Source organism: Gymnoscopelus braueri, assembly GCF_963280865.1.
Source record: "Gymnoscopelus braueri genome assembly, chromosome: 6".
Lineage (NCBI taxonomy): Eukaryota > Metazoa > Chordata > Actinopteri > Myctophiformes > Myctophidae > Gymnoscopelus > Gymnoscopelus braueri.
The window spans coordinates 8,551,650-8,576,616 of record NC_137607.1 but is presented as its reverse complement, the minus strand read 5'-3'; the positions used below and the strand labels follow the sequence as shown (position 1 = coordinate 8,576,616).

Sequence of the window (24,967 nt, the reverse complement as noted above, 5' to 3'; positions counted from 1 at the left end):
CAGTAGTCCTGAGTTGGTGTTGGATAGACCACACTTTCGCATCACAAAGACCCTATCCTGTATGATCCGGCCTAACTGGCCTATGCCCCCCTCAACATAATCCCCCTCATACCCTCTACCCCCCCAACTCCACCACCTGCAATACTCCCCCACTCCCACAACCCCCACCCCCCCAACTGCCAGCCCACACCTCTACACCTCCCTAACTTAAAACCCCATCCCACTTCAGGAGTCCTGAGTTGGTGTTGGCTAGACCACACTTTCGCATCACAAAGATCCTATCCTGTATGATCCGGCCTAACTGGCCTATGCCCCCCTCAACATAATCCCCCCCATACCCTCTACCCCTCAACTCCACCACCTGCAATACTCCCCCACTCCCACAAACCCCATACCCCCCAACTACCAGCCCACACCTCACAACCCCCATAACTCAAAACCCCATCCCACCCCATACCCTCATACCCCCAAATCCCACCCAACCCATTACCCCCACTCCCAGAACCCCCGGTCCCCATGCCCCCAACCAGCACACCACAACCGCCAAACTCCACCCACCCAAACCCTCATACCCCCCCAACCACCACCCACACCTCCCACACCCTATAACCCCATCCCACCCCCATACCCTCATATCCCCCAACCGACACACCACAATATTTTCACAGGGTTGTTGGCTGCCACGGTGTCCACGTGTGATTTTGATCTGCAATTAATAAAAAATCACGACAATGACGTTCACATTTAAGCAGCAATGACAACCTCTAACCACAAGTTCAAAATGTTCAATGCCAAAACCTCCTATCTATACCTAAAAATGACCTCCTATCTACATAGATGCACATAGGAGGTTTTTACCTAGAAATAGTTAGGCTTACAAACAAACATTATTTGTGTTAAATAATGCTTTTTTTATGCTCATTTTGAGATCAAGACATTCTACAGTACTGTATCAAGTATTACTTTATTAGTTGAGGGTATAGGGTATAGGGGGGATTATGTCGAGGGGTGCCTGGGCCAGTTGTTTTGTAGTCCACCTAATTGTTGTTGTTTTTGGAAAAAAGCGTATACAGTCTACTAACCATTTTCATACCATTATTATCAACTCACACTCTTGGTGTGATAAAAGTGTCACCACCTGACACTAATCATTAGCAATCAACAAGGCAATGCAATTAACTTGACAGAGTTACTAACAAATACTTAACTAGTAAGGGTGGAAGACACTTTTTTATTTTGAAAATAATAGATGACTACAAACTGAAAGACATTTAGACGGTCTACATAACATAAAATTCCCAAGTTTCAGCTCTGTCTGCTGCTCAACTAGTTCTGGTGCAGATAAGAGGCTTTGCGCTTCAACATTTTAGCACTAATTGGCACTGAACAAGATAGGAGGTTTTAGTCAAATGACTTTTTCTGACAAAATGAGGGGCGGGACTATCTTGCAGAGAGACTGAGCATGTGCAGCATAGCCTATAGTCCTCATCCACAGTGAAATCCGAAAATCATGAAATTTGCACATAGGAGGTTTTGCATTTTGGCCATCGATATTCTGGTGGAAGACCTGGAAGATTTATGACATCCTGTTTATGTTTTTCACCTTCACCATGGTAACAGTCCAGTCACAGCACAGAGGCCCAGACAGATTAAAGGCAATGATAATTGCTCTTTTATTACACGCACGCACGCACGCACGCACGCACGCACGCACGCACGCACGCACGCACGCACGCACGCACGCACGCACGCACGCACGCACGCACGCACGCACACACACACACACACACACACACACACAGGCCATGATGGTGAGGAATGCAAAGCAAACAACTTTGACTTCTATGGAAACAGAATGAGTCAGATGTAGTGAGAGACGGAGGGTGTTTTATAATTGTTTTTATTGACTACTTGCACTGACGCATCATATAATGATTTATTTTGCTACGCTATAATGCTTTATCCCTTAATGAATATTAAACCTCCAATAAAAGTACAATATTTTAAGAATAGAAAACTGTCAGTTACATATCTCCTTGTTCTATTGTAAGAGTTTAGGAATACTCTATTATGTATAGTAAGCATAGTATTTAAGAGGTTATTGAGGTTCGCGTACAGAGGAAAGTGTCGGTGTTAATCTCTCATAAATCACTACACTCAGAAGACTACTTCCTGTTCCAATGAGTCAACCACAACAGTGATGAAACACCCTGTAACTGTAACACATGTTTCTTTTCTCACTTACTTGCACAGTACATGTGGTCACGTGGGTGTGTTGCATCAGTGTGTGTGTAATTGAGTTTGCTATAGTCTTAATTTATTTTGGTTTGTTATTGATGTTCAAACTAATAGTATCGCTTATTAGCCCTTATAGCAATATTGGTTTTGGTTCATTCATGCAGTTCATGCAGTTCTTTGAAGAGGGGGGAGACAGAGAGGGGGGGGGGGGGGGTCAGAGGGAGAGAGAGAGGGGGATAAAGACAGAGAGAGGGGGGAAGAGAGAGAGGGGGTAAAGACAGAGGGGGGAGAGAGAGGGGGTGGGGGGGATAAAGACGGAGAGAGGGGTGAGGAGGAGTCTGATGGTTTGAAGGAGGTTGGTTGGTCAATAATTGCATTGTTTGAGTTGCAGTGATGTGATGAGGTCATGCAAGTCATGTGTATATATATGGGACTGGACGTGTCCTCAGATGACCTGCTAGCTTGCACAGTTGTCACAGATGTAATGTGGAGGAATGGTTTTGTTTGGCTATTATAAAGGCTAGCATGTCCAACAGGTTAAATATGACTACCGGTATTTGCACTTACAGCCTGTGTTGTCTTTAAAGGCTAGTAGACAGACAGGCAGGCAGGCAGGCAGAGATAGAGAATGAGAGAGAGACTGAGTGAGAGAATGAGAGAGAGAGACTGTCGTTTTCAGTAGAATTAGTCAAACCCACAGAACTAAAGTTCAGACAGACTTCAATAAAAGTGGAAGTGTTTTTTATACATAATACGTATATGATCTGTTATTGTGACATAGTCTGATGTGTATGCATGCATGCATGCGTACGTGTGTATCTTTATGGCCTGTGTGAGTCATTCATAGAAGTAAAACAGGTTTGAGTTCACTAGACTTGGGGTTTGGGGGAACTACATGTACAGTATGTTCTTATGTTCTATTGACGTCAATGTGTGTGTGTGTGTGTGTGTGTGTGTGTGTGTGTGTGTGTGTGTGTGTGTGTGTGTGTGTGTGTGTGTGTGTGTGTGTGTGTGTGTGTGTGTGTGTGTGTGTGTGTGTGTGTGTGTGTGTGTGTGTGTGTGTGTGTGTGTCTAAACATAGTGTACATAGCAAGTTGAAAGGGGGGAAGAGGTTCTGAGTTAGAAATTATATTTCAACAATCCATATTGTGGTGGACTACCAAGTGAGACTCAGTATTTACTCTTACATTGGATGTAGTCAGGTAATAAGTCATAAAGATTATTGTTAACTTCAAACAAAAAGAGGTGTTATAAGTTACGGTTGAGCTATAAACCCCCCTCTATTGTGATTGTGAATGGTACAGTCCATATAGCCTAGATAGGAAACTGCATTTTGACACAGAGCTCAGCAGTCAGTAGCCAGTAGGTTACTGTTACAGTAACACACTGACAAACACACACCTACTGCTGTGTCCTCTCCAGTCTGTGTTGTTCTATAGGTACACAAGTTAACACAACTTGGATAGTATAACTACTTCAATGGCAACTCCACTGCGGGATTACAAATGGATTTTCACTATAATCATCTTCAGTAAGTGACGTTTCTTAATCCCTTTGATTCAGAGATAATATGAAGAAAAACATTATCAAGTAAAGGAGTAGCCTAGTGCGACTTTACTTTAGACTAGAGTGTCCCAAGTTCATGATTGAATCAAATAGCCTGCATTGGATTCGGGAAATACTCTACAATAAATGTTTGTTTAGCCCTTTATTGTTTTCTTGGCCATTGTTGCATAATAGTTTACCTGTTTTCTTAAGTCTTGAAGAAGGGGTTTTCCCTAGCCCTGAAACATGACTGTCATATCATGATCATCATGGATGAACTTCAACCTGGTGTTTGCACCTTTTCTATTTCTAGCCCGTACATCTACATAAACGTTCAGATATCAAATATAAAAGTGTTTACCCTATGGCCACGGATGTTGCAATTATGTACGGGCCCTCAGAAGTACCCGTATATTTCGTATTGTTCAATAAAAAGCATTTTAAACCGATCGATGGCCATTTCTCTGTATTTTCTCTATACGCTTTCAACTACGTGACCTTATTGGTTGGGAGGTGAATTGCACTCTAATACATCATAACTCTATGAGAAAATGGCCACCAATCGGATTAAAATGCTTTTTATTGAACAATACGGAAGATACAGACACTTTTGAGGACCCGTATATAATTCTAACATCTGTGGCCATGGGGTAAGCACTTTATATTTGTAATTTGAACGTTTATGTAGATATACAGGCCGTAAATAGAGAAAGTGCAAACACCAGGTTGAAGTTCATTCATGACGGTCGTGACAGACGACCGTCATGCATCCATGGCGAGGGTTTTCCGCACTATAATTTTTCTGCTGGGAGTTATGTGTAAACATTTTTGATATTTGAATTGGATTTCATTCGCATGGAAATAATATTAAATTCTAAAACTCTATGCAAATCAGTTGATTTCATTTCAAATTGTCACTGCCCAAAGTGGTCTACACTAGAGCACTGTTTCCCAAACGTTTTAGCTCGAGACCCAAAAGAGAAATGTGATGTCTCCCCAGAACCCAAACTAGTGAAAATATCAGATCTACAAGCTCACAACATGTCACGATTGTGAGCTTGTAGATCTGATATTTTCACTACTTCTTACAATTTTTTTTCTAATTTATGGAATTTATATTATTTTTATTTATTTGTATTCATGAAATTATTTAGAAAAATAATTGAATTTGTTTCTTGTGCTTTAAAAAAAAAATAGATATGTATTTACTCATGACCCATAAAAATGTGTCCGCGACCCACAAATGAGTCCCGACCCACTGTTTGGGAAACAGTGGCCTAGATAACGTTATCGCTGGAAGACACATAATATCAGAACTCATTACACTGTAATAATCTATTGAGTGTAATTACTTTTCGCTTAGAGCCTCAGATTTAATTATAGCCCAGGGTTGCCACTGCCAGCTAGCGTGCTGCGTGCGTGTGCCTCTGTCTGTGGGTTTTTGGTGGATTGTATGACCATACGCTTGCGCGCGCCAACCCAAAAGCTGTGCGTTTGGGTTGGGACAGAGAGGCCATTGTCACCGACACAACTTTAACCTCTAGTAGCCTAAACAGGTAGTTGTGGTTTAAATGTTCTTTTCAGCATTAGTAGAACATGAGGTTTATAATATGAATGTTTATATTTGTGTCAGAAATGTTTTTGCATTCACCTCTAAAAAGGTCCAAATTACATGGTCTGGGTTAGGGTTAAGATGAGAGTATTATGATTAATGTTGAACCTGGATGTGGAATGCAAATGGTAGCCTAATACACCAAGTTGTTGTCCTCACAATGTTGTGCTGACCTATAGTTTATTTGACAACTAAAGATAGCAGTTATAAACCTTATAATCAGATGATTACATACTCAACAAACAATGACTTCCTCTTAACTAATTTTCATGCTCATGACTCATGGACCAGGACCAGTGGAATTTCACTGCTATCATAATTAGAGGCTGCTGAGACAAACTGCTGTAAACCTTTGTTTAGATGTTTTGTTTTATGTGTTTAATGTTTTATTGTTTTACTGTGGTTTCATTGTAATATATGTTTATACTACACTGTTATACTGCACTCTGTTATACTGCACTCTCTGTGTGTGTGTGTGTGTGTGTGTGTGTGTGTGTGTGTGTGTGTGTGTGTGTGTGTGTGTGTGTGTGTGTGTGTGTGTGTGTGTGTGTGTGTGCGTGCGTGCGTGCGTGCGTGCGTGCGTGCGTGCGTGCGTGCGTGCGTGCGTGCGTGCGTGCGTGCGTGCGTGCGTGTGTGTGTGTGTGTGTGTGTGTGTGTGTGTGATAAATCATAATTTCCCTGGTGGCATCAATAAGGATCTAAGATTCTATGTGTTGTTGTACAGGTGGTCTGAAAGTCGCAGCAGGTCCAGTCAGAAGCAGTGTGTCCTGTGTGACCTCTGTCCACCCTGACGGTTCAGCCTCCTACCAGCTGTCCCAGCCACCTCCCTACCATCACTGTGACACTTCCTGGGAAGATGACAATGTGAGTTAAAGCTCTGTCACTGTGTTGATTTGAAGGTGTGGTTTTACTGTGTAGCAGAGCAGTGGCTGCTTTTTGATTGACTTTTCAAAAAGCATAAAAATTGCAATGATAACATAACATTGATATCTGTCTGTCTGTCTGTCTGTCTGTCTGTCTGTCTGTCTGTCTGTCTGTCTGTCTGTCTGTCTGTCTGTCTGTTTACAGAGGTTTGTCCTGGCTAATGATCTTGAGGGCGACCCATTACGAGTCACACATCTGACCAATCAGAGCATCACCCTGAATGTGTGTGTGGAACATGTCATTCATGGAGTGGACTGTTTTTCAATAGGGGTAAGAAAATGTTTCTCAAAATATCACAACTACATAAACCTGGCAAGGCTGACAGGCTCCATTTTGTCCTTTCTTCATCCCACAATGCACCAGTCACCCGATCTTCACTCCGTCACGTCTGAAGTGCCAACATTATTTTAACATGATGAGATAATAATCATAAAACTGTATAAAAATACATTGTGTCCCTGGTGGAGACAACATGATCATTGTGAGTTCTAATCTGACTCCGACATGTCTCACACGTGTCCTCTCTGTTAAATGTCTCTGTACATGTAAAAAAAAACATGTTCTGACTGTAGACTGAACTAGACGATCAAACACCATATTGACAATCTAGACAGTAGTCGTAGTGGTGATGTAATGGAATTTATGATGAGATGGACCATTCAAAACATAACAATGTGAAACTTGGAGATACAAGGTTTCTGCCCGACAGCGACGATATATGGAATTTGGCTCTCTGCCAAGTTGCTTTCCGCTACGTTCAGATGTTAAAACCTGCCCCCCCACCCCCCCCCCTTCATTTTCCTCTTTTGTATATATATATATATATATATATATATATATATATATATATATATATATATATATATATATATATATATATATATATATATATATATATATATATATATATATATTTCTCTCTTCATACCAGTAACCTGAAAGCTGATTGTATGACATTCTGTATAGTAGTGTGTATATCTGTCTGCCTCTTATATGACATCATGATTTGTGTGCATGGGGTTCTCATCTTAAACAAGCTTAGTGCTTAATGAGAGTTCCAGTTTAGTAGACCTTGTATTGTGAATTTGTACTTCCATGTACTGTTATGTACTGTCATGTACTATTCTCATGTCTTACTAAATAAACTACATCAATCAATCAATCAAAGACCTTTTCAACACAGAGTGTCACGTCCTGGGTCTGGCCCCAGCCCCTCCCTGCTCCTCTTGGTCTCTGATTGCCTAGAGTGGACTCAGCTGCGGGTGGCAGCTGTGCCTAGTTGGCTAACGATCCTCAGAGACTATTTAAGACTGTCTGTGACTTTGCTCTGTGCTGGTTCATTATGTAGTGTTCAGGTTCCTAGTTTCCAGGTCCCCGTGGTTCACCTTGTAATGTATTCGCCCTGTGAGGTGTACCTATGTTTACATTATTATTATTTCAGTAAAGATGTTGTTAAACTGTCCACCTTGGTTTCCTGAGTCTACTTTAATGTTGAGTTCTGCATATGGGTCGCAAAACATCCGGGTCCCTGACAGAATGAACCAGCCATTCTGGACCCGGCGGAACTCCCAGCCAGAGAGAGCCTCTGTTCGAGACAGTTTCCTTTCCCCACCTTGTGGCCTCGAGTTCTCCGTTCCTGCTCCTGGATGTGTCGCCTTCTCCGTGGCCAGCTACACGAGATGTCACTGTGGCCGTCTGATGGGTGTCGACAAGTGTCGACGCCAGGGGGCCCTGCCTGGTGGGCCGTTTTCCGGGTGCCCTGCTGCCCAGCTGATGTCGCGGTTCTGCCGCTGTTCCGGCGTCGCATCTCCTACGAGTGGGGTCTGAGTTCTCCCGGGGTCCAGCGACGACGAGACGTCGCCTGCCGACCGGGTCGTTTGTTTCCATAATGGCTTTCTGGTTCGTCGCTGGAGGCGGGTTCCAGTTGGAGAGTAATCCCCGGTTGAGCTGCGCGTTCTGACGTTGTGGACTCGTCGCTGCCCAGTGCCTGCTTCCTCCCCGGAGGTCCTACTCCCTACTCCCGCGTGACGTTCTGGCCTTTGGGCCCGTCTGAGTGACCCGGGTGGCCAACCTGCGGTTCCTATGCCAGATGGGATTTCGCCCAGCGTCACTCCGAAGATTCGTATGCCACGGATGTCAACTTGGGGTTGGCGTCCTATCAGCGCTGCCAAAGTCTTCGGGCCGGCCGGCGTGCCGCACCTACGTCGTCCAGAGGTATTGGCGAGCGGTGTTGGTGGTCCGGTCGGCACCTTCCCCGGCTGCTTGTGCCCTCTGCTCCACTTAGTGCCAGAGCCCTGGCAGCTACTCCCCCCCCCCGAGGACCTCCACCCCTGGGGTCTGTGGCCCTGTTCGGTACCCCCTGTCCCTGTCTTGGGACGTCTAGAATCCGTCCCTAAAAGGGGGGGTACTGTCACGTCCTGGGTCTGGCCCCAGCCCCTCCCTGCTCCTCTTGGTCTCTGATTGCCTAGAGTGGACTCAGCTGCGGGTGGCAGCTGTGCCTAGTTGGCTAACGATCCTCAGAGACTATTTAAGACTGTCTGTGACTTTGCTCTGTGCTGGTTCATTATGTAGTGTTCAGGTTCCTAGTTTCCAGGTCCCCGTGGTTCACCTTGTAATGTATTCGCCCTGTGAGGTGTACCTATGTTTACATTATTATTATTTCAGTAAAGATGTTGTTAAACTGTCCACCTTGGTTTCCTGAGTCTACTTTAATGTTGAGTTCTGCATATGGGTCGCAAAACATCCGGGTCCCTGACACAGAGAGGAAAATCCTCAAACACTCAACACTGGGTTAGTGAGAAACATTACGATAGCCAATTCATCCATAGCAGCTTTGGTTCTTGATGTAGATGTGAGCTTATCGCTGATTCAGTTGTACAGTATGATTTTAGTTACATAAAAAACATGTCCAGACATGCTATATTAACATGTCTGGACATGTTCAGCTGTCAAATCTGTCTGTATCCATTTCCTATTGCAGTTCTTTTTTAGCAAGACATAGAAAAGTAATGGTGATCATACAAAGGTTACAAAAATAATACTGTATTTGAGCTAAACACACACACACACACACGCACGCACGCACGCACGCACGCACGCACGCACGCACGCACGCACGCACACACACACACACACACACACACACACACACACACACACACACACACACACACACACACACACACACACACACACACACACACACACACACACACATACACACACACACACACACACACAGTACTACATGTACTTATATTTAGTAATTATGAAATCTCTCTCTCTTCCAGGTCTCATATAAGACAGATTGCAGAGGTGAGAGTTCAATATGATAATTATATTTCTATTTGAAGTTCTTTCATAAATGAATATTTATTTTATTTAATTCAGTCAATAAGTGTATGACTTGGTAACTAACACATAAGTAATGGGATCTGGTAGGTGTGACCTACTTAATTTCTCTCTTTCAGTCTGATTCATTGCACTTCCACATGGAATTCTCAGAACCAGTTGTTTAAGTATTAAATATTGTCATTGTTTGTTTTGTTTTTGTCACTCAACAATAACTTTAACAATGTCTATTTTGTACTTATAGCTAACTGTTCAGCAAGAAAGAACAAAGGTGAGTCTTACACTCTCTCTCTCTCTCTCTCTCTCTCTCTCTCTCTCTCTCTCTCTCTCATATATTGTGTTGACATTTAGTCTACATAGCGGGGAGTACAGGGTAAGATGAGCCGCCATGTGTTTGAAGGAATCTAGGAAGGCTACGGCATGCCAGCACTAATCATAGGTTCATGAGCCATGTGATGGTTTGATCATATTGTCGGTATCAAACCATTATATTTAGAGTTGTATTTTTGTGGCTGTGATAATGCTAAATGTCAAAAGTGACACCACATCAGTGTCCTAGTGTATTGCTTGAAAGAACAGTCATGTGACTGGTGATTGTGGTGAAGAAATAATTGTTGAGATTGTAGGTATTTTCCATTCCTCCTGTGATGAAGCAACAACCCTTTCCTTCCTTGTTTTACTAGAGGTGTGATTCACTTCCACTTACTGACCGACAGCCTCACACAAACACCTCTGCAAAACATCTCATGTACAAATGCCGGTGTGCAGACTGCTTGCCTATAAGACTCATAGACTCAGAGCACTCCTCTCTCCTTGTATCTCTCTTCTTGTATCCCTTCTCGTCACCTTTTTTTAATAGTTGCTGGTTTCTCCCCCCTTATCACCTTTTTCGATAGATACGTTTTTTTTATTAATCACAAATTGTGTGATAGCAAAACATTGTATTTCTTTAGATAGCATGTTGTTACAGGATGTTTGGTGACAAATGTTAGACATGTAGTTATGTAATGATATGTGATACTTGGTTAAATGAAAAATGAGGGTTTTCATACCAGTACAGTAATGCTTATAAAACAGAAACAAGTTGTAGTCTCAGGCACATACTGTATAAACAACTTAGGCATATTTCTAGCAGTGTCCCCTGCCAATATGGCAGCGATGTTAACCTACGATCCACTGGCCAATTCTTACATAATGTCTATGTCTACAGTCACAGCAGAGGGGCTCAGAAGCTCTGTGTCCTGTGTGACCTCGGTCCACCCTGACGGCTCAGCCTCCTACCAGCTGTCCCAGCCTCCTCCCTACCATAGCTGTGACACGTCCTGGGAAGATGACCACGTGAGTGACACTCTGATCTGTTCACTGGCTGCTCAGCGGCCCCCGGGTAAAAGGGCCATGGAATCATAGGTTGTTGTTGTTTTTGTGCTCAATTTGTAAAGTATAGCCTACCGGATGATCCGAATCCGATGATGAAATGTATTTCAATTGGTTTGATTATATGCCTGTTATTGAGTTTCTTTGGTTTGTTCCTTCTTCATTTATAAAGTTGAGACCGACTCAAAGGTGTGCGAACCTAGTCTTAGTGTACACAGAAGGACAAATGCAGACACATTCTTTTCATCAGTCTTAATCATTGTGGAGCTGGCCACAGCTGCAACATTGGCACCGTATGGCTCGACCATTACACATGGCTGTATAGTATATTTATTTTAGAGCTACAATAATTCATTACATGCCCATAAACAACACTGCAGCGGTTCCTTTGTTGTGTCCATCAATGAAAACAGTCTTCCCCCCTTTTCTGCTCCCTTCATTGGCTCCCAGCTGCTACCTGCACCAAGTACAAAAAATTGTTGTCCTAGACTCTTCTGCCTTCCCTAAAACCCTGGCCAACGCTCCACACGTCCTAGACTCTTGTCTTCTCCCTAACCCTAAAACACCCGGCTGGATGTTAGAACACAATAAACATAATACCATCGTTCAATCACAGACAGTTTTCGTTAAGCGGCTGGGATCAAACCCAATATCCATTGATGACTCAACAATCGCATTCCATGGACAATACTCCACACTTCCTAGACTCTTCTCCCTTCCCTAAAACACCCCTGGACAACACTCTGGTATCCTGTTGTTTCAAAAGTACAGAATGTTATTTAGATAGCATGTTAGCATGACAGAAATAGTGTAAGGGTTAAATCTGGATTCTAGGCACTTCACTGTTCTCTCTGCACTCTACTTATGTGATTATTTACTCTGCTTATTCCGATCTCACACTTGTAAGTCGCTAAGATAAGAGAAGAAAAGAGCGTCTTCTAATTTAAATGCCTACATTTTGAACTGTAAATTGTACAAATGCATGCATTAATGCTAGCGTACACACACACACACACACACACACACACACACACACACACACACACAGGAGAGAAGAGGGGCGTGTGTGTGTGCACTGCATTTCCACGGAATTGTTTATGACACGATTGTTTATGAGAAGTGGGTTGGAGCAGGTGACACATAACTGGTGTGGTCTGTGCCACAGACTCTCTTCTTAGCATCACATCTCTAAAATAACTGAATCTCCATTCCAAGAATGAACAAACAACATCCACTAATTCATCAGTACATCAACACACACACACAGTCACACACACACACACACACACACACACACACACACACACACACACACACACACACACACACACACACACACACACACACACACACACACACACACACACACACACACACCTTATGCTTCTATGCTTCTGAAGTATGTAGTAAGTATTGCATTTATATATATAAATAAACGTATGCACTAATGTCTGTCTGTCTGTCTGTCTGTCTGTCTGTCTGTCTGTCTGTCTGTCTTTAGAAGATTGTCATAGCTGCTGACTCTGATCGTGACCAATCACGAGTCTCACATCTGACCAATCAGAGCATCACCCTGCATGTCTGTCTGGGCCATGTGACGTATGGAGTGGAGTGTTTTTTGGAAAGGGTAAGGAAACCTTTCGTACAGGACCTGTAACATCACATTTCCTATAACATCACGTGTCAACTGCTGTATTGCAACTACATCATTTGTCTCTCTGCTAAATTATGATATCTTTGCAGCACAGAGACCACAGCAACATAGGTTAGAGCGAGACAATGTGGCAGTATGAGAGCTGACAGATAGACAGTGTAGCAGTGCTGAACAAAACATACTGTATGTCAGCATCCATATTGCAGTGTTTTATTGGCATGACAAAATATACATTATATTGTCAAAATATAGCAAAGTAATGTTGAGCATTCAGTAATTTGCACTATTTGAGCTAAACACACACGCACGCACGCACGCACGCACGCACGCACGCACGCACACAGACTGTATTGTATTGTATGTACTTAACGTATACTAATTATGAAATCTCTCTCTATTCCAGATCTTATATAAGACAGAGTGCAGAGGTGAGAGAGTTCAATATGAAAATGATATTTCTAGAAAGTGTTCTTTCATAAATGAAGTGTTACTTTCGCTCTGTCAGCCTGACTCGTTTTGGTTTCACGTGATTGATTTAGTTTTCTTTCCAGTAATTCTCAGAACCAGTTATTCAAGTATCAAATATTGTTATTGTTTGATTTTGTTGCCATTCAAACAATAACTTCAACAATGTATTTTCTTATGCGCAGCTAATTGTCTGTCTGTCTGTCTGTCTGTCTGTCTGTCTGTCTGTCTGTCTACACATCTCTATTGTTGTAATACAGTATTTTATCATTGAAATAATCAAAGGAAGGTTTTTGTACAGTATGTTCTGGATAGTTTTTGTCATGCATAGCAAACTTAATGTACAGTAGAGTGTGTCATTCCAGTGATGAAACCCCAAGGCTCTAATGACCACAAACATTCTCGTTTTATTGAAAGTGTGAGTTCACTCACAGTTCAACAGTTCAAACTAGTTCACCCACAAACTATTTGAGGGCAGGTGCTGGACCCAAGGAGAACAATCATAAAAGGAAGTGACAATCATCCATGATGTTTATTTAGATTAGAATTTAGACTAGAATAATAATATTCCTTATCAGTGCATAATAAAAATGAACACATTCGTAAACACATAAACATAAATGTGGACCTCTCAGCATACATCAGGCTAATGATGACCATTTAATGGTCATCATACCTTCAATATACTGTAGCTGTAGAGGCTTCCCTGATTAAAAATAGGATGTCTCAGACATCATATTGTGAATTAGGAAAATACAATATCATGGATAACTATCTAGGAGGAGAACACCATGGGATCTGAAATCCTGGAATCAATCCACTAAGCAGATCATAATACATGACCATAGTTTTATAGCATAGTTGTTAATAAAAGAAACATCAGACTAAAAGCCTGATTACACTTGCAACACCTGCGTAAGCGTGAGAGTCAGCGTACAGCAGACTCAATGTGGTAGTGATTATATTACGATATGTGTCTGCAGACATGTATTTGTGCAAGAGCAACAAGGCATGCACTCGGATGTCCCCTTGGATCTCTGTGTAAATGTGAGTGGCCTAACGGCTCTCGTTTCAAAGTAAAGAATAGAATTTATGTTATTTTAGCTCACACGGTCAATTTCTATCATCGTGTCATACTTTATAATGAACTAATAGTAAATGTAATATCTTCTCTTTGACCAGGTCCAACTCTGACCTGTCTTGGTACCTGGTGTACAGACCTATGGAGAGTTGTGCTGGCAGTCGTCCTTCCTCTTGGAGCCATCGTCTTGGTGCCCTGTCTTATCTACTGTCTCTGGGTCTACAACTCCAAACGGACTGAAGACAAAGGCTACAAGAGTGCTGTGGCAACAATGACCGGAGACACTGCAGGAGAGGACACTAAACCTGACAGACCAGAGGACAGAGAGATAGGGTTCTGATGAGTAGGGTGCAGGAGAGAGAGACAGACAGACAGTGAGGGGAGATACATATGCGCGCACACAGGCGATAGTGGATAGCAGCCATTTCTTCCTGTCTTGCTGAACTGCAGTACCAGTACATGTATCGCATGTCCTGTATGTCACACCCAAAAGCTTAAAATTGCTAGTTTTCATATGCATTAATCATTACCACCCATATTTTTAACTAACAAGTGTACATTTATGTTTGAATGGGTCAAGATTGTTTAGCTTCTCTGGTTTCTAAAGTTGCTACTGTCCTCTGGTAAATTCAGGTTTTTTTTTTTTTTTCATTAACATTATGTTCCCTCACCAAAGGTCTTTGTGCTATTTGAAGATCAGCAAGAAAATCACATTTTACACTGCTTTATAATTTAGATGCAAAGACTATAATCGATAAGAAAATGCACGATTAGGTGCTATGAATCTACATTATTCATACTTCTATACTATACTATTCATTAATACATGATTATTGTACTCAAATCTATGTACTGTGCCATATACAATAGACAACCTCTCAACACCTGTTGCCTTCCAGTTCACACAGGGAAATCATAGCTTTGTAGAAGTGAGTTTTATCTGATAGTGAGCCTTTAAACCTCACATCTCGGGCAGTTAAACATGATAAGTCAACCATGGTGTGTATCTCCTCCAGTTAACCACGATAAGTCAACCGTGGTGTTTATCTCAACCACGATAAGTCAACCATGGTGTTTATCTCAACCACGATAAGTCAACCATGGTGTGTATCTCCTCCAGTTAACTACGATATGTAAACCATGGTGTGTATCTCCTCCAGTTAACCATGATGAGCTTCATTCCTGGGTTACATTTCACATCCATTTAAAAACCAGCATAAACTCAGGATTATCTCACAACTGTACTGTCTATACGGGTCTATCAACTCTTAGATATGTCCCATATCCCTCAACCAGCCCAAGCTAGTCTTAACTAAACAGTCTACCTCTATTTTAGGACATTCTCTCACATGTGTGGAAAGAGATCACTACAGACCCCATTATTTGGGGTGGCCATAGCTTACTGGGTAGAAAGGGCGTCTGGTAATTAGAAAGTCACTGGTTCGCCTCCCAGTCTGCCAAGTCTGTGTGTCAAAGTGTCCCTGGCATTTTTGGAATTGCTCCGGAAAATCAACAGCACATCCATCTCATACAGAATGGATCAGAGATGTCTTGCGCGCCACCGTACCCCTTATGCCTAAACTTCTTTGGCCTTTTTTTCCCTCTACTATTTTAAAATGTTTTAAAATGCAAGATGGGGTCGTCATGTCTCACCCAAACTTCAGTTCAACTTCAAAGTTCAAATATGCCATAGAAATAGAAAAAGATATGACAGCTGTTTCAGAGTTACTTCTATTAACTTCTAGTAATCTGGGATAGCATACCCCGTCATTTTTAATATAACCTATTATGTATTAAGTATTTTGACTGTGGAAGTTGAAATACTAAATACATAATAATATTATGTATATAATAATATAATATTAAATCAACTAAATATGACATTCTATTGTCTAGATATTTATTATAATATTTCCTAATATATTATATACAGTATGTACAGATGTAACTAGTTTAATATTAAATATGTCATTCATATCTCAGTATCAGAATAAGTAAAAAAAAGAAATGGATTAAAAGCATGGGGGGAGATAACTATAAAATATGGAGGCCTATGAAGTGCAGAAATATGGATATGGGTAAATGAATATGAATTATTGCATTAGGTGCATTTGTATTAGGTGTTGAAGTATGTAACTAGGCTAGTATATAACATATTCCCTCTCACATGTCCTCATCCTGTTCAATACAACGTCATTCATATTGTATGTATACATATTTTATGTCAACTGGTAAATATTGATTCCCTGAGGTTGATGTATCTGTGAGGAAGATTTTACTTATTTTACATTACATCCCAAAATATTAAGACTAACAAGACTAACCAAGTGTCCTTAATCATTGATAATGTGTTGAAACTCTTTTTCGCAAATTAAATATTTTTTAAATGTATTTTTTTTACTGTAATAATAAGGATAATCCTAATAATTACTGCTTGTATTGAATCAAAATACATCAAATTAAAGCAGTGCTGACCACCTCTGAGTGTTTTCTGTTTGGTAGATACATTAGTTTGACTACCTACTGAGCCTGAGTTGTATACCTGAGACTAAACCTTTTCTGTGTTATAAATATTACTGTAACTGAAAGGTGTACTTGGTATGAAAACCCGTATTTGTTTATTTTATTTCGCCATAATCGCCATCATAACAGAACTACATATGTCTGACAACAAAGCAAACCGCTTGAAAATTAGTTGAGAATTCAGCGAGTAATGATGATTTTACTAGTGGAGAGACCTCAAGCTTCAACAGACATAAATGCTTCATGATTTATGATAATTGTAACAGTGGAGAGACCTCCTGCTTCAATAGACATGGGACATACAAACATACACACATGCATTAGGATGTGCGGCTTGCCCCTGCCAATATGTCAGCTGCATTGACGCATCGCTCCAATGAACAGCAGCGGCCAATGAGATATCTACGTGTATATTTATGGTCACACCAATTATGGGTAGTTACAGTTTTTTAGTCTGTCTGAAATACAAAATGTTCACAATGATGATGATTATATGCTATTTTTATTCTCTTACTTTTCTTCTATGTTGCCATATATGCTATTTACATTGTTTATGCTTTTTTTTTTTAAATATAAGAATTGTACTGCCTGCAACAGTTGTATTATTGTGCATATACATATAACCTTGAGACATATGCATCAGCCAAAAACAAATGATTGATTAATTAGTCTTCGGGTGAACAAAGACACTGTATAACTACAGTAAGTAACAGAATCCATCTGTACATACAGTAGGCCTACAGTATGTTGGACAGTGATCCTCCATTGAGCCTCAGAATCAGTGGAACAGGTGAAAGAGGCTGAGCTACTTGGCATTGTATTAGATCTTAAACTAAATTGGACTTATTTAACACATAGAGAACATAGTACTAACTAAAATGGGACGGAGCATTTATAACTAGGAAATGTTCCGAGTATAACATGAAACACTCTGAAAGAAGTAACTCAAGCTTTGGTCTTGTCACTACTGCCCAGTCGTTTGGTAATCTGTTACAAAGAAATTGCAAACAGCTCAAAACAAGGCTGTACACAAATATTATATAAATGCACAGAAATCTCTCATGGCTTACTGTTGAGAATAGATTACATTCCCATATTCCTACTTTTTTGAGAAATGTTTTAATTGACAAGAAAACACAGTATTTCTTCGACCAGGTAGTATACATAATAAATTAACATAACCATATGACTAGACAAGCCAGTTCAGGTCATCTGGTATAGCACCTAGACCAAGAACAAATCTTCTCAAATCCTCTGTTATCTAGAGCTGTAATAGGATGGAGCTCATTGACTAATTACATAACTAATAAAAACACAAGATTCACCTTCAAGAAAAAGGTAACTGCATACTGTACTTAATACAAATAAGCCTGTACTAACGGCCAGAGGCATAAAGTTTGTGGTGTACGTGATTTTGATTTCTTTTTGATTTTGTATTACTTTTATTGTCTCCTGGCGAGAGTATGTTTTGCCCCCTGTCCATCCATCCGTCATTCTGTCTGTGTACAGCTAATCTCCGGCACCGTTGACTTGATCGCAGTGAAACTGTGCACACACACTCCCTGGATGACATTTTTCACATGGGCCTGTTATAGCGCCACCAGGAGGTTGATTTGTGCAAAACAAATTTTTTGACAGTACTCCTACAGATTTTGTCCAAAAATCCTGTAAATCGGTAGACAGTATCTCTATGGTCATTAAACGAAACAGGTCTTTCAGATTTTTCAGATTTCATCCTGATTGGCTAAAATTGGCTTCCAAAGTTTGCAGGAGTACATTTTGTAGTACAGGAGTACTACAAAATGCCTCAAATCATGAACACAGCATGGAATTTCGGTGAAATTCCACACACAATGTGTGTGGACACACATCCACACAAATTCCCATTAGGCCGAGGAAGAAATGCCACTTGAAATTTTTCAAATCAGCCTCATGGTGGCCATAACAGGCCGATTCGTGTTTTTACTTATAACTGCACCGATCTGTGTAAAACTTTGTATCCACACTCTCTAGAGCCTGCATTTTTCACATTTGCCTTTTATAGCGCCACCAGGAGGCCGACTTATGTAAAACATATTCTTTGATATCAAGCCTTCAGATTGAATTTCACGCAAATCGGTACACATGTCTCTATAGTCATGTGATCAAGATGGTTCAGTCCGATTTTTCATATTCCATCCTGATTGGCGAATTCCGAACATTGCTGGCACACAATAACCTACCTGACCTGGCGGAGACCTGTGCTCCGAGGAGCACTTTTTCTAGTTGCATCTTCATTTCTAATTTTTTTATGTTATTACATAGAATATAGTGATTGTAAAGTTGATGTAATGTTTTTCTGTGTCGGACCCGCAGGAACAATTAAACAATGAAAGAATCTGGTCAATAAGATGATTATTTAGTTGCTCATGGACACAGGAATCAATGAATGACTTGACAAAGTGTTCATGTTAATGTTTTAACATGTTTTTATTTCTCACACAAACTATGTGCATGCAAGAATCGTCAGGAAATGTACCGCTGTCATCTGCAGTACCTGTCCTGCGTATTATCTTTGGCACTGAGTCTAATCTAATGTAAACAAATGAGCCATTGTGTACGGAGAATGTGTGATTATAACTTAACCACTTTATGATAGCTTATTGTCTGCTTTAATGTCTTTATAGTAGGTAGGCTATAACTCATTTGTATAAGGGTTACAGTAAATAAGAGCATGCTGGTCTTTTATTTATGATAGTGGGCTTCATAGAAAGTGCTACCAGTACTTTTAATGAATGCCTTTAACACCTTTTCAAATAAAAGAAAAGAGATTAAAGACAGGAAGGAATTTCAAACAATCACTTTTCAGGATGGCAGCAGCCACTGGGCCTGATATTTACTTGATCAAATCCCTTACATCAACACCTAGTGATCTGAATGTATTTAAACAAAACAATATGCAGATTTCCTGAGTCAGCAGTAAATATTACATTAATCTCTTAGCCCACACACACACAAACACACACACACACACACACACGCTCAGCCGCACACACACACACGCGCAGCCTCTAGTTAAAGGGGAATCTCTCTGCTGTGTTTTCTTAATGAGGCATGCAGGAAATCCCATATTGTCCTTGTTACTGTAAATGATAAACGGGAGAAAGGTAGGGGTGGAGTGTTATGATGGGGTGAGTGGGAGTGGCCACGTAATGACTCAGACATTGCGTGTTCGTGTGTGTGTGCGTGTGTGTGTGTGTGTGTGTGTGTGTGTGTGTGTGTGTGTGTGTGTGTGTGTGTGTGTACAGTAACTTCTCACTCCTGCACTCGCCACCTTCTTCTAAATCATGTGACTTCCTGTCAATGCCCCTGTAGTGTCAGAAGTCAGATTTTATTTGGAAGAACTGTAGTTTGTGTGCGTGCGTGCGTGCGTGCGTGCGTGCGTGCGTGCGTGCGTGCGTGCGTGCGTGCGTGCGTGCGTGCGTGCGTGCGTGCGTGCGTGCGTGCGTGCGTGCGTGCGTGCGTGCGTGCGTGTGTGAGGCTTTGATGGCCAAGGCACAAAATTACGTCATAGATGGTCAAGAGCACTGGACATGGAAAGGCAGGTGTGATTAGGAGGGGGTGTGGCCAAGGAGGGAGGTTCCGGGGGGTCATGGACCCAGATACTTTGGCTTAGGGGTCCAAGGCGTAAGCCTGTGCGGAGGTAGGTTGAGGGACCCTGCCTGGAACCTGTAGAATAGGATAGAGGTAGAAAAGAAGAGGGAGGGAGGGTAACTGGAAACTATGCACACCGCCATTTTTGAAAGATGGGTTTGAATACCCCGGTGATTGGCAGGGGAGGAGTTGTCAGCTTGGTTGGAGATAGGTGAGTGGTTGGCACAGGGTGGCGCGGGGTAGAGTTGCCAGTGGCTGGTTAGAGTTGTGTTTGGTTGTCTTCTCCTTGGTCCAACCTTCCGAACCTCAGTTGTACCAACTCCATATAAAGCACTTTAAACAAGGGACACAAATACAGACAAACACAGAAATTATAGAACAAATGACAAGAACATTGACAGCTGACACTTCAACAGGTGAAGAGTGACGGCGTACACCAAGAGAGCTGCACAGGCCTGAATGTTTGATCCCTTCATTGAGGTGGTCATTTTACTCTGTTATTACAAATCAATTGCAAAGTTATTGTGAGTGATCACCTTTATCCTATGATGACACATTTCACTTTCCTCTATACACGAACCTCAATAACCTCTTAAATGCTCTGCTTACTATACAAACATAATACAGTATTCCTGTAAGAGAGAGAGGGGGTAAAGACGGAGGGGGAGAGAGAAGAGAGAGAGAGGGGGGTCAGGGGTGAGGAGGAGTCTGATGGTTTGAAGGAGGTTTGTGAATAATTGCATTGTTTGAGTTGCAGTGATGTGCTGAGGTCATGCAGGTCATGTGTACTGTATATATATGGGACTGGACGTGTCCTCAGATGACCTGCTAGCTTGCACAGTTGTCACAGATGTAATGTGGAGGAATGGTTTTGTACGGCTATTATAAAGGCTAGCATGTCCAACAGGTTAAATATGACTACCGGTATTTACACTTACAGCCTGTGTTGTCTTTAAAGGCTAGACAGACAGACAGGCAGGCAGGCAGGCAGAGATAGAGAATGAGAGAGAGACTGAGTGAGAGAATGAGAGAGAGAGTAGTTTTCAGTAGAATTAGTCAAACCCACAGAACGAAAGTTCAGACAGACTTCAATAAAAGTGGAAGTGTTTTTATAAATAATATGTATATGAGCTGTTATTGTGACATAGTCTGATGTGTATGCATGCATGCATGCATACGTGTGTATCTTTATGGCCTGTGTGTGAGTCATTCATAGAAGTAAAACAGGTTTGAGTTCACTAGACTTGGGGTTTGGGGGAACTACAGTACAGTATGTTCTTATGTTGTATGTATGTGTGTGTGTGTGTGTGTGTGTGTGTGTGTGTGTGTGTGTGTGTGTGTGTGTGTGTGTGTGTGTGTGTGTGTGTGTGTGTGTGTGTGTGTGTGTGTGTGTGTGTGTGTGTGTGTGTGTGTGTGTGTGTGTGCGCACACGCTCTTACGTCAATGGGGTGATGATGCTGTGTTGTTACAGGTCAGTCGGTTTGCATCTTGAGCATTAACACACACAAAAAGGTACACAAATCAAAAAGGAGTGTCTGAGTTTATTGTTTGCAAGTCAGTGCTTTAACTATTATATGGGAGAGGAAACAGAACATATCGTACACTGTACGCCCAGACACTATACTGGACTCTCAACAAAGTGTACACAGCAGCAATCCACACTACAGAACTGCAACCTCAACATAGTGTACACCAAGAGTTCCCACACTTTTCAGGCTGTGGCCCCCCAACACATTCATATTTGAACTGGGGACCCAGTTCAAAGCACTCCAGGCACTTAGTTGAGGCATTAAATTTAGTTCGGTTCCACAGACAAATATTGTGAAAATAGCTGATCTACCTAGCTAACAACGCCTCGCATTGCGCGGCGTTGTGAACTTGTAGATCTTGTTGTGAGTTTGTGTTTTCACAATTGTTGCCTCTTTCTCAGGTAATATTTGACAATTTGGCCAACGTTTGACCTCTTTTTAAAATGACTTTTGGTCTTAAAAGTCATTAAATTGTCACTTTAGAAATGTGCAGATACCCTGTATACACTTACTGTATGTTGGCTTGTTTACTGTTGAGTGAGAAAACAATGTTGCACATTAAGCCAATCACCTGGAGACCCCCCAATATCATTTGGGGTCCTGACCCCCAGTTTGGGAATCATTGGCGTACACTACACACCAGACCCAAACACTACACAACTCTCAACATAGTGTACAGTACATAGCAGACCCTACACTACAAAACTACACCCTCATACCAAACAAACGAAAATCGTGCTTTGAAAAAATTGAAACAAAAAATAAATAGACATGTATTTACTCATGACCCATAAAAATGTGTCCGCAACCCATAAATTGGTCCCGAGCCACTGTTTGGGAAACAGTGGGCTTGATCAGTTTATCTTATCCGGTAGGTACTATAACAGAACTCATTACACTGTAATAATCTATTGAGTGTAATTACTTTTCACTTAGAGGCTCAGATTTAATTATAGCCCAGGGTTGCCACTGCCATCTACCCGTGTCTGTTTAGCGTGCTGCGTGTGTGTGCCTCTGTCTGTGGGTTTTTGGTGGATTGTATGACCATACGCTTGCGCGCGTTTGGGTTGGGACAGAGAGGTCATTGTCACCGACACAACTTTTAGCCTCCAGTAGCCTAAACAGGTAGTTGTGGTTTAAATGTGTTTATTTCAGCATTAGTAGAACATGAGGTTTATAATATGAATGTTTATATTTCTGTCAGAAAAAAATTGCATTCACCTCTAAAGGTCCAAATTACATGGTCTGGGTTAGGGTTAAGATGAGAGTATATGATTCATGTTGAACCTGGATGTGGAATGCAAATGATAGCCTAATACACCAAGTTGTTGTCCTCACAATGTTGTGCTGACCTAGTTTATTTGACAACTAAATAGCAGTGATGAGGAAACCTTATAATCAGATGATTACATACTCAACAAACTATGACTTCCTCTTAACTAATTTTCATGCTCATGACTCATGGGCCAGGACCAGTGGAATTTCACTGCTATCATAATTAGAGGCTGCTGAGACAAACTGCTGTAAACCTTTGTTTATATGTTTTGTTTTGTTTTGTTTTGTTTTGTTTTGTTTTATGTTTTTTTAATGTTTTATTGTCTTACTGTGGATTCATTGTATAATATGTACTATATGTTTATACTACACTGTTATATATATGTGTGTGTGTGTGTGTGTGTGTGTGTGTGTGTGTGTGTGTGTGTGTGTGTGTGTGTGTGTGTGTGTGTGTGTGTGTGTGTGTGTGTGTGTGTGTGTGTGTGTGTGTGTGTGTGTGTGTGTGTGTGTGTGTGTGTGTGTGTGCGTTCGTGCGTGCGTGCGTTCGTGCGTGTGTGGTGACAGGACAGGCTGAGTAGAGCAGATGTATTTCTCATGGTCTCCAAGAACACACACACACACACACACACACACACACACACACACACACACACACACACACACACACACACACACACACACACACACACACACACACACACACACACACACACACACACACACACACACACACACACACACCTATACAGTATGTTTGTAATATATGTATTTACCTATCTATCTGCACTCACCACTCACGCATATACATATTTACCCATACCCATAGATTTATTTATTTACCCATACCCATAGATTAGATTGTTTACACTTTGACTACTTTTATATTTATACCCGATACCGGTTCTGCTATGACATCAGAAGTTCCCTGGTGGCATCAATAAGGATCTACACAGTATCTATGTATTGTTGTACAGTTGACCTGAAGGTCGCAGCAGGTCCAGTCAGAAGCAGTGTGTCCTGTGTGACCTCTGTTCACCCTGACGGTTCAGCCTCCTACCAGTTGTCCCAGCCTCCTCCCTACCATCACTGTGACACTTCCTGGGAAGATGACAATGTGAGTGACCTCCTGATCTGTCTGGTCCTTTACTGCTCTGTCACTGTGTTGATTTGAAGGTCTGTGTAGCAGAGCAGTGGCTGCTTTTGGATTGACGTTTCAAAAAGCATAAAAATTGCAATGATAACATAACATTGATATCTGTCTGTCTGTCTGTCTGTCTGTCTGTCTGTCTGTCTGTCTGTCTGTCTGTCTGTCTGTCTGTCTGTCTGTCTGTCTGTCTGTCTGTCTGTCTGTCTGTCTGTCTGTCTGTCTGTCTGTCTGTCTGTCTGTCTGTCTGTCTACAGAGGTTTGTACTTGCCAATGATCTTGAGGGCGACCCATTACGAGTCTCACATCTGACCAATTAGAGCATTATCCTGAATGTGTGTGTGGAACATGTCATTCATGGAGTGGACTGTTTTTCAATAGGGGTAAGGAAACGTTTCTCAAAATATCACAACTACATAACCAAGGCTGACAGGCTCCATTTTGTCCTTTCTTCATCCCACAATGCATCAGTCACCCGATCTTCACTCCGTCACGTCTGAAGTGCCAACATTATTTTAAGATGATGAAATAATAATCATAAAACTGTATAAAAATGCATTGTGTTCTCGGTGGAGACAACATGATCCTTGTGAGTTCTAATCTGACTCCTGTCATGTCT

At 41.5% G+C, this 24,967-nt stretch overlaps 1 protein-coding gene across 1 annotated transcript; it reads left to right on the top strand.

The window, feature by feature from the left end:
• The first annotated feature begins 3,692 nt into the window (after positions 1–3,692).
• LOC308087223 (uncharacterized protein) lies at positions 3,693–16,604 on the top strand. Its single transcript, XM_080430942.1, has 9 exons — positions 3,693–3,769; positions 6,120–6,259; positions 6,464–6,589; positions 9,610–9,634; positions 9,915–9,941; positions 10,881–11,008; positions 12,546–12,671; positions 13,102–13,126; positions 14,346–16,604. The coding sequence occupies exons 1-9, from the start codon at positions 3,718–3,720 to the stop codon at positions 14,582–14,584; spliced, it is 888 nt and encodes a 295-aa protein (XP_080287068.1). The 5' UTR covers positions 3,693–3,717; the 3' UTR covers positions 14,585–16,604.
• The last annotated feature ends 8,363 nt before the right edge of the window (positions 16,605–24,967 follow it).

Bases quoted from the DNA above. Each gene is read 5' to 3' on its own strand.
- LOC308087223 (XM_080430942.1), top strand. From the start codon at position 3,718: ATGGCAACTCCACTGCGGGATTACAAATGGATTTTCACTATAATCATC. The intron at 12,672-13,101 runs GTAAGGAAACCT...TCTCTATTCCAG, and splicing joins TGGAGTGTTTTTTGGAAAGG to ATCTTATATAAGACAGAGTG. The intron at 13,127-14,345 runs GTGAGAGAGTTC...CTCTTTGACCAG, and splicing joins ATATAAGACAGAGTGCAGAG to GTCCAACTCTGACCTGTCTT.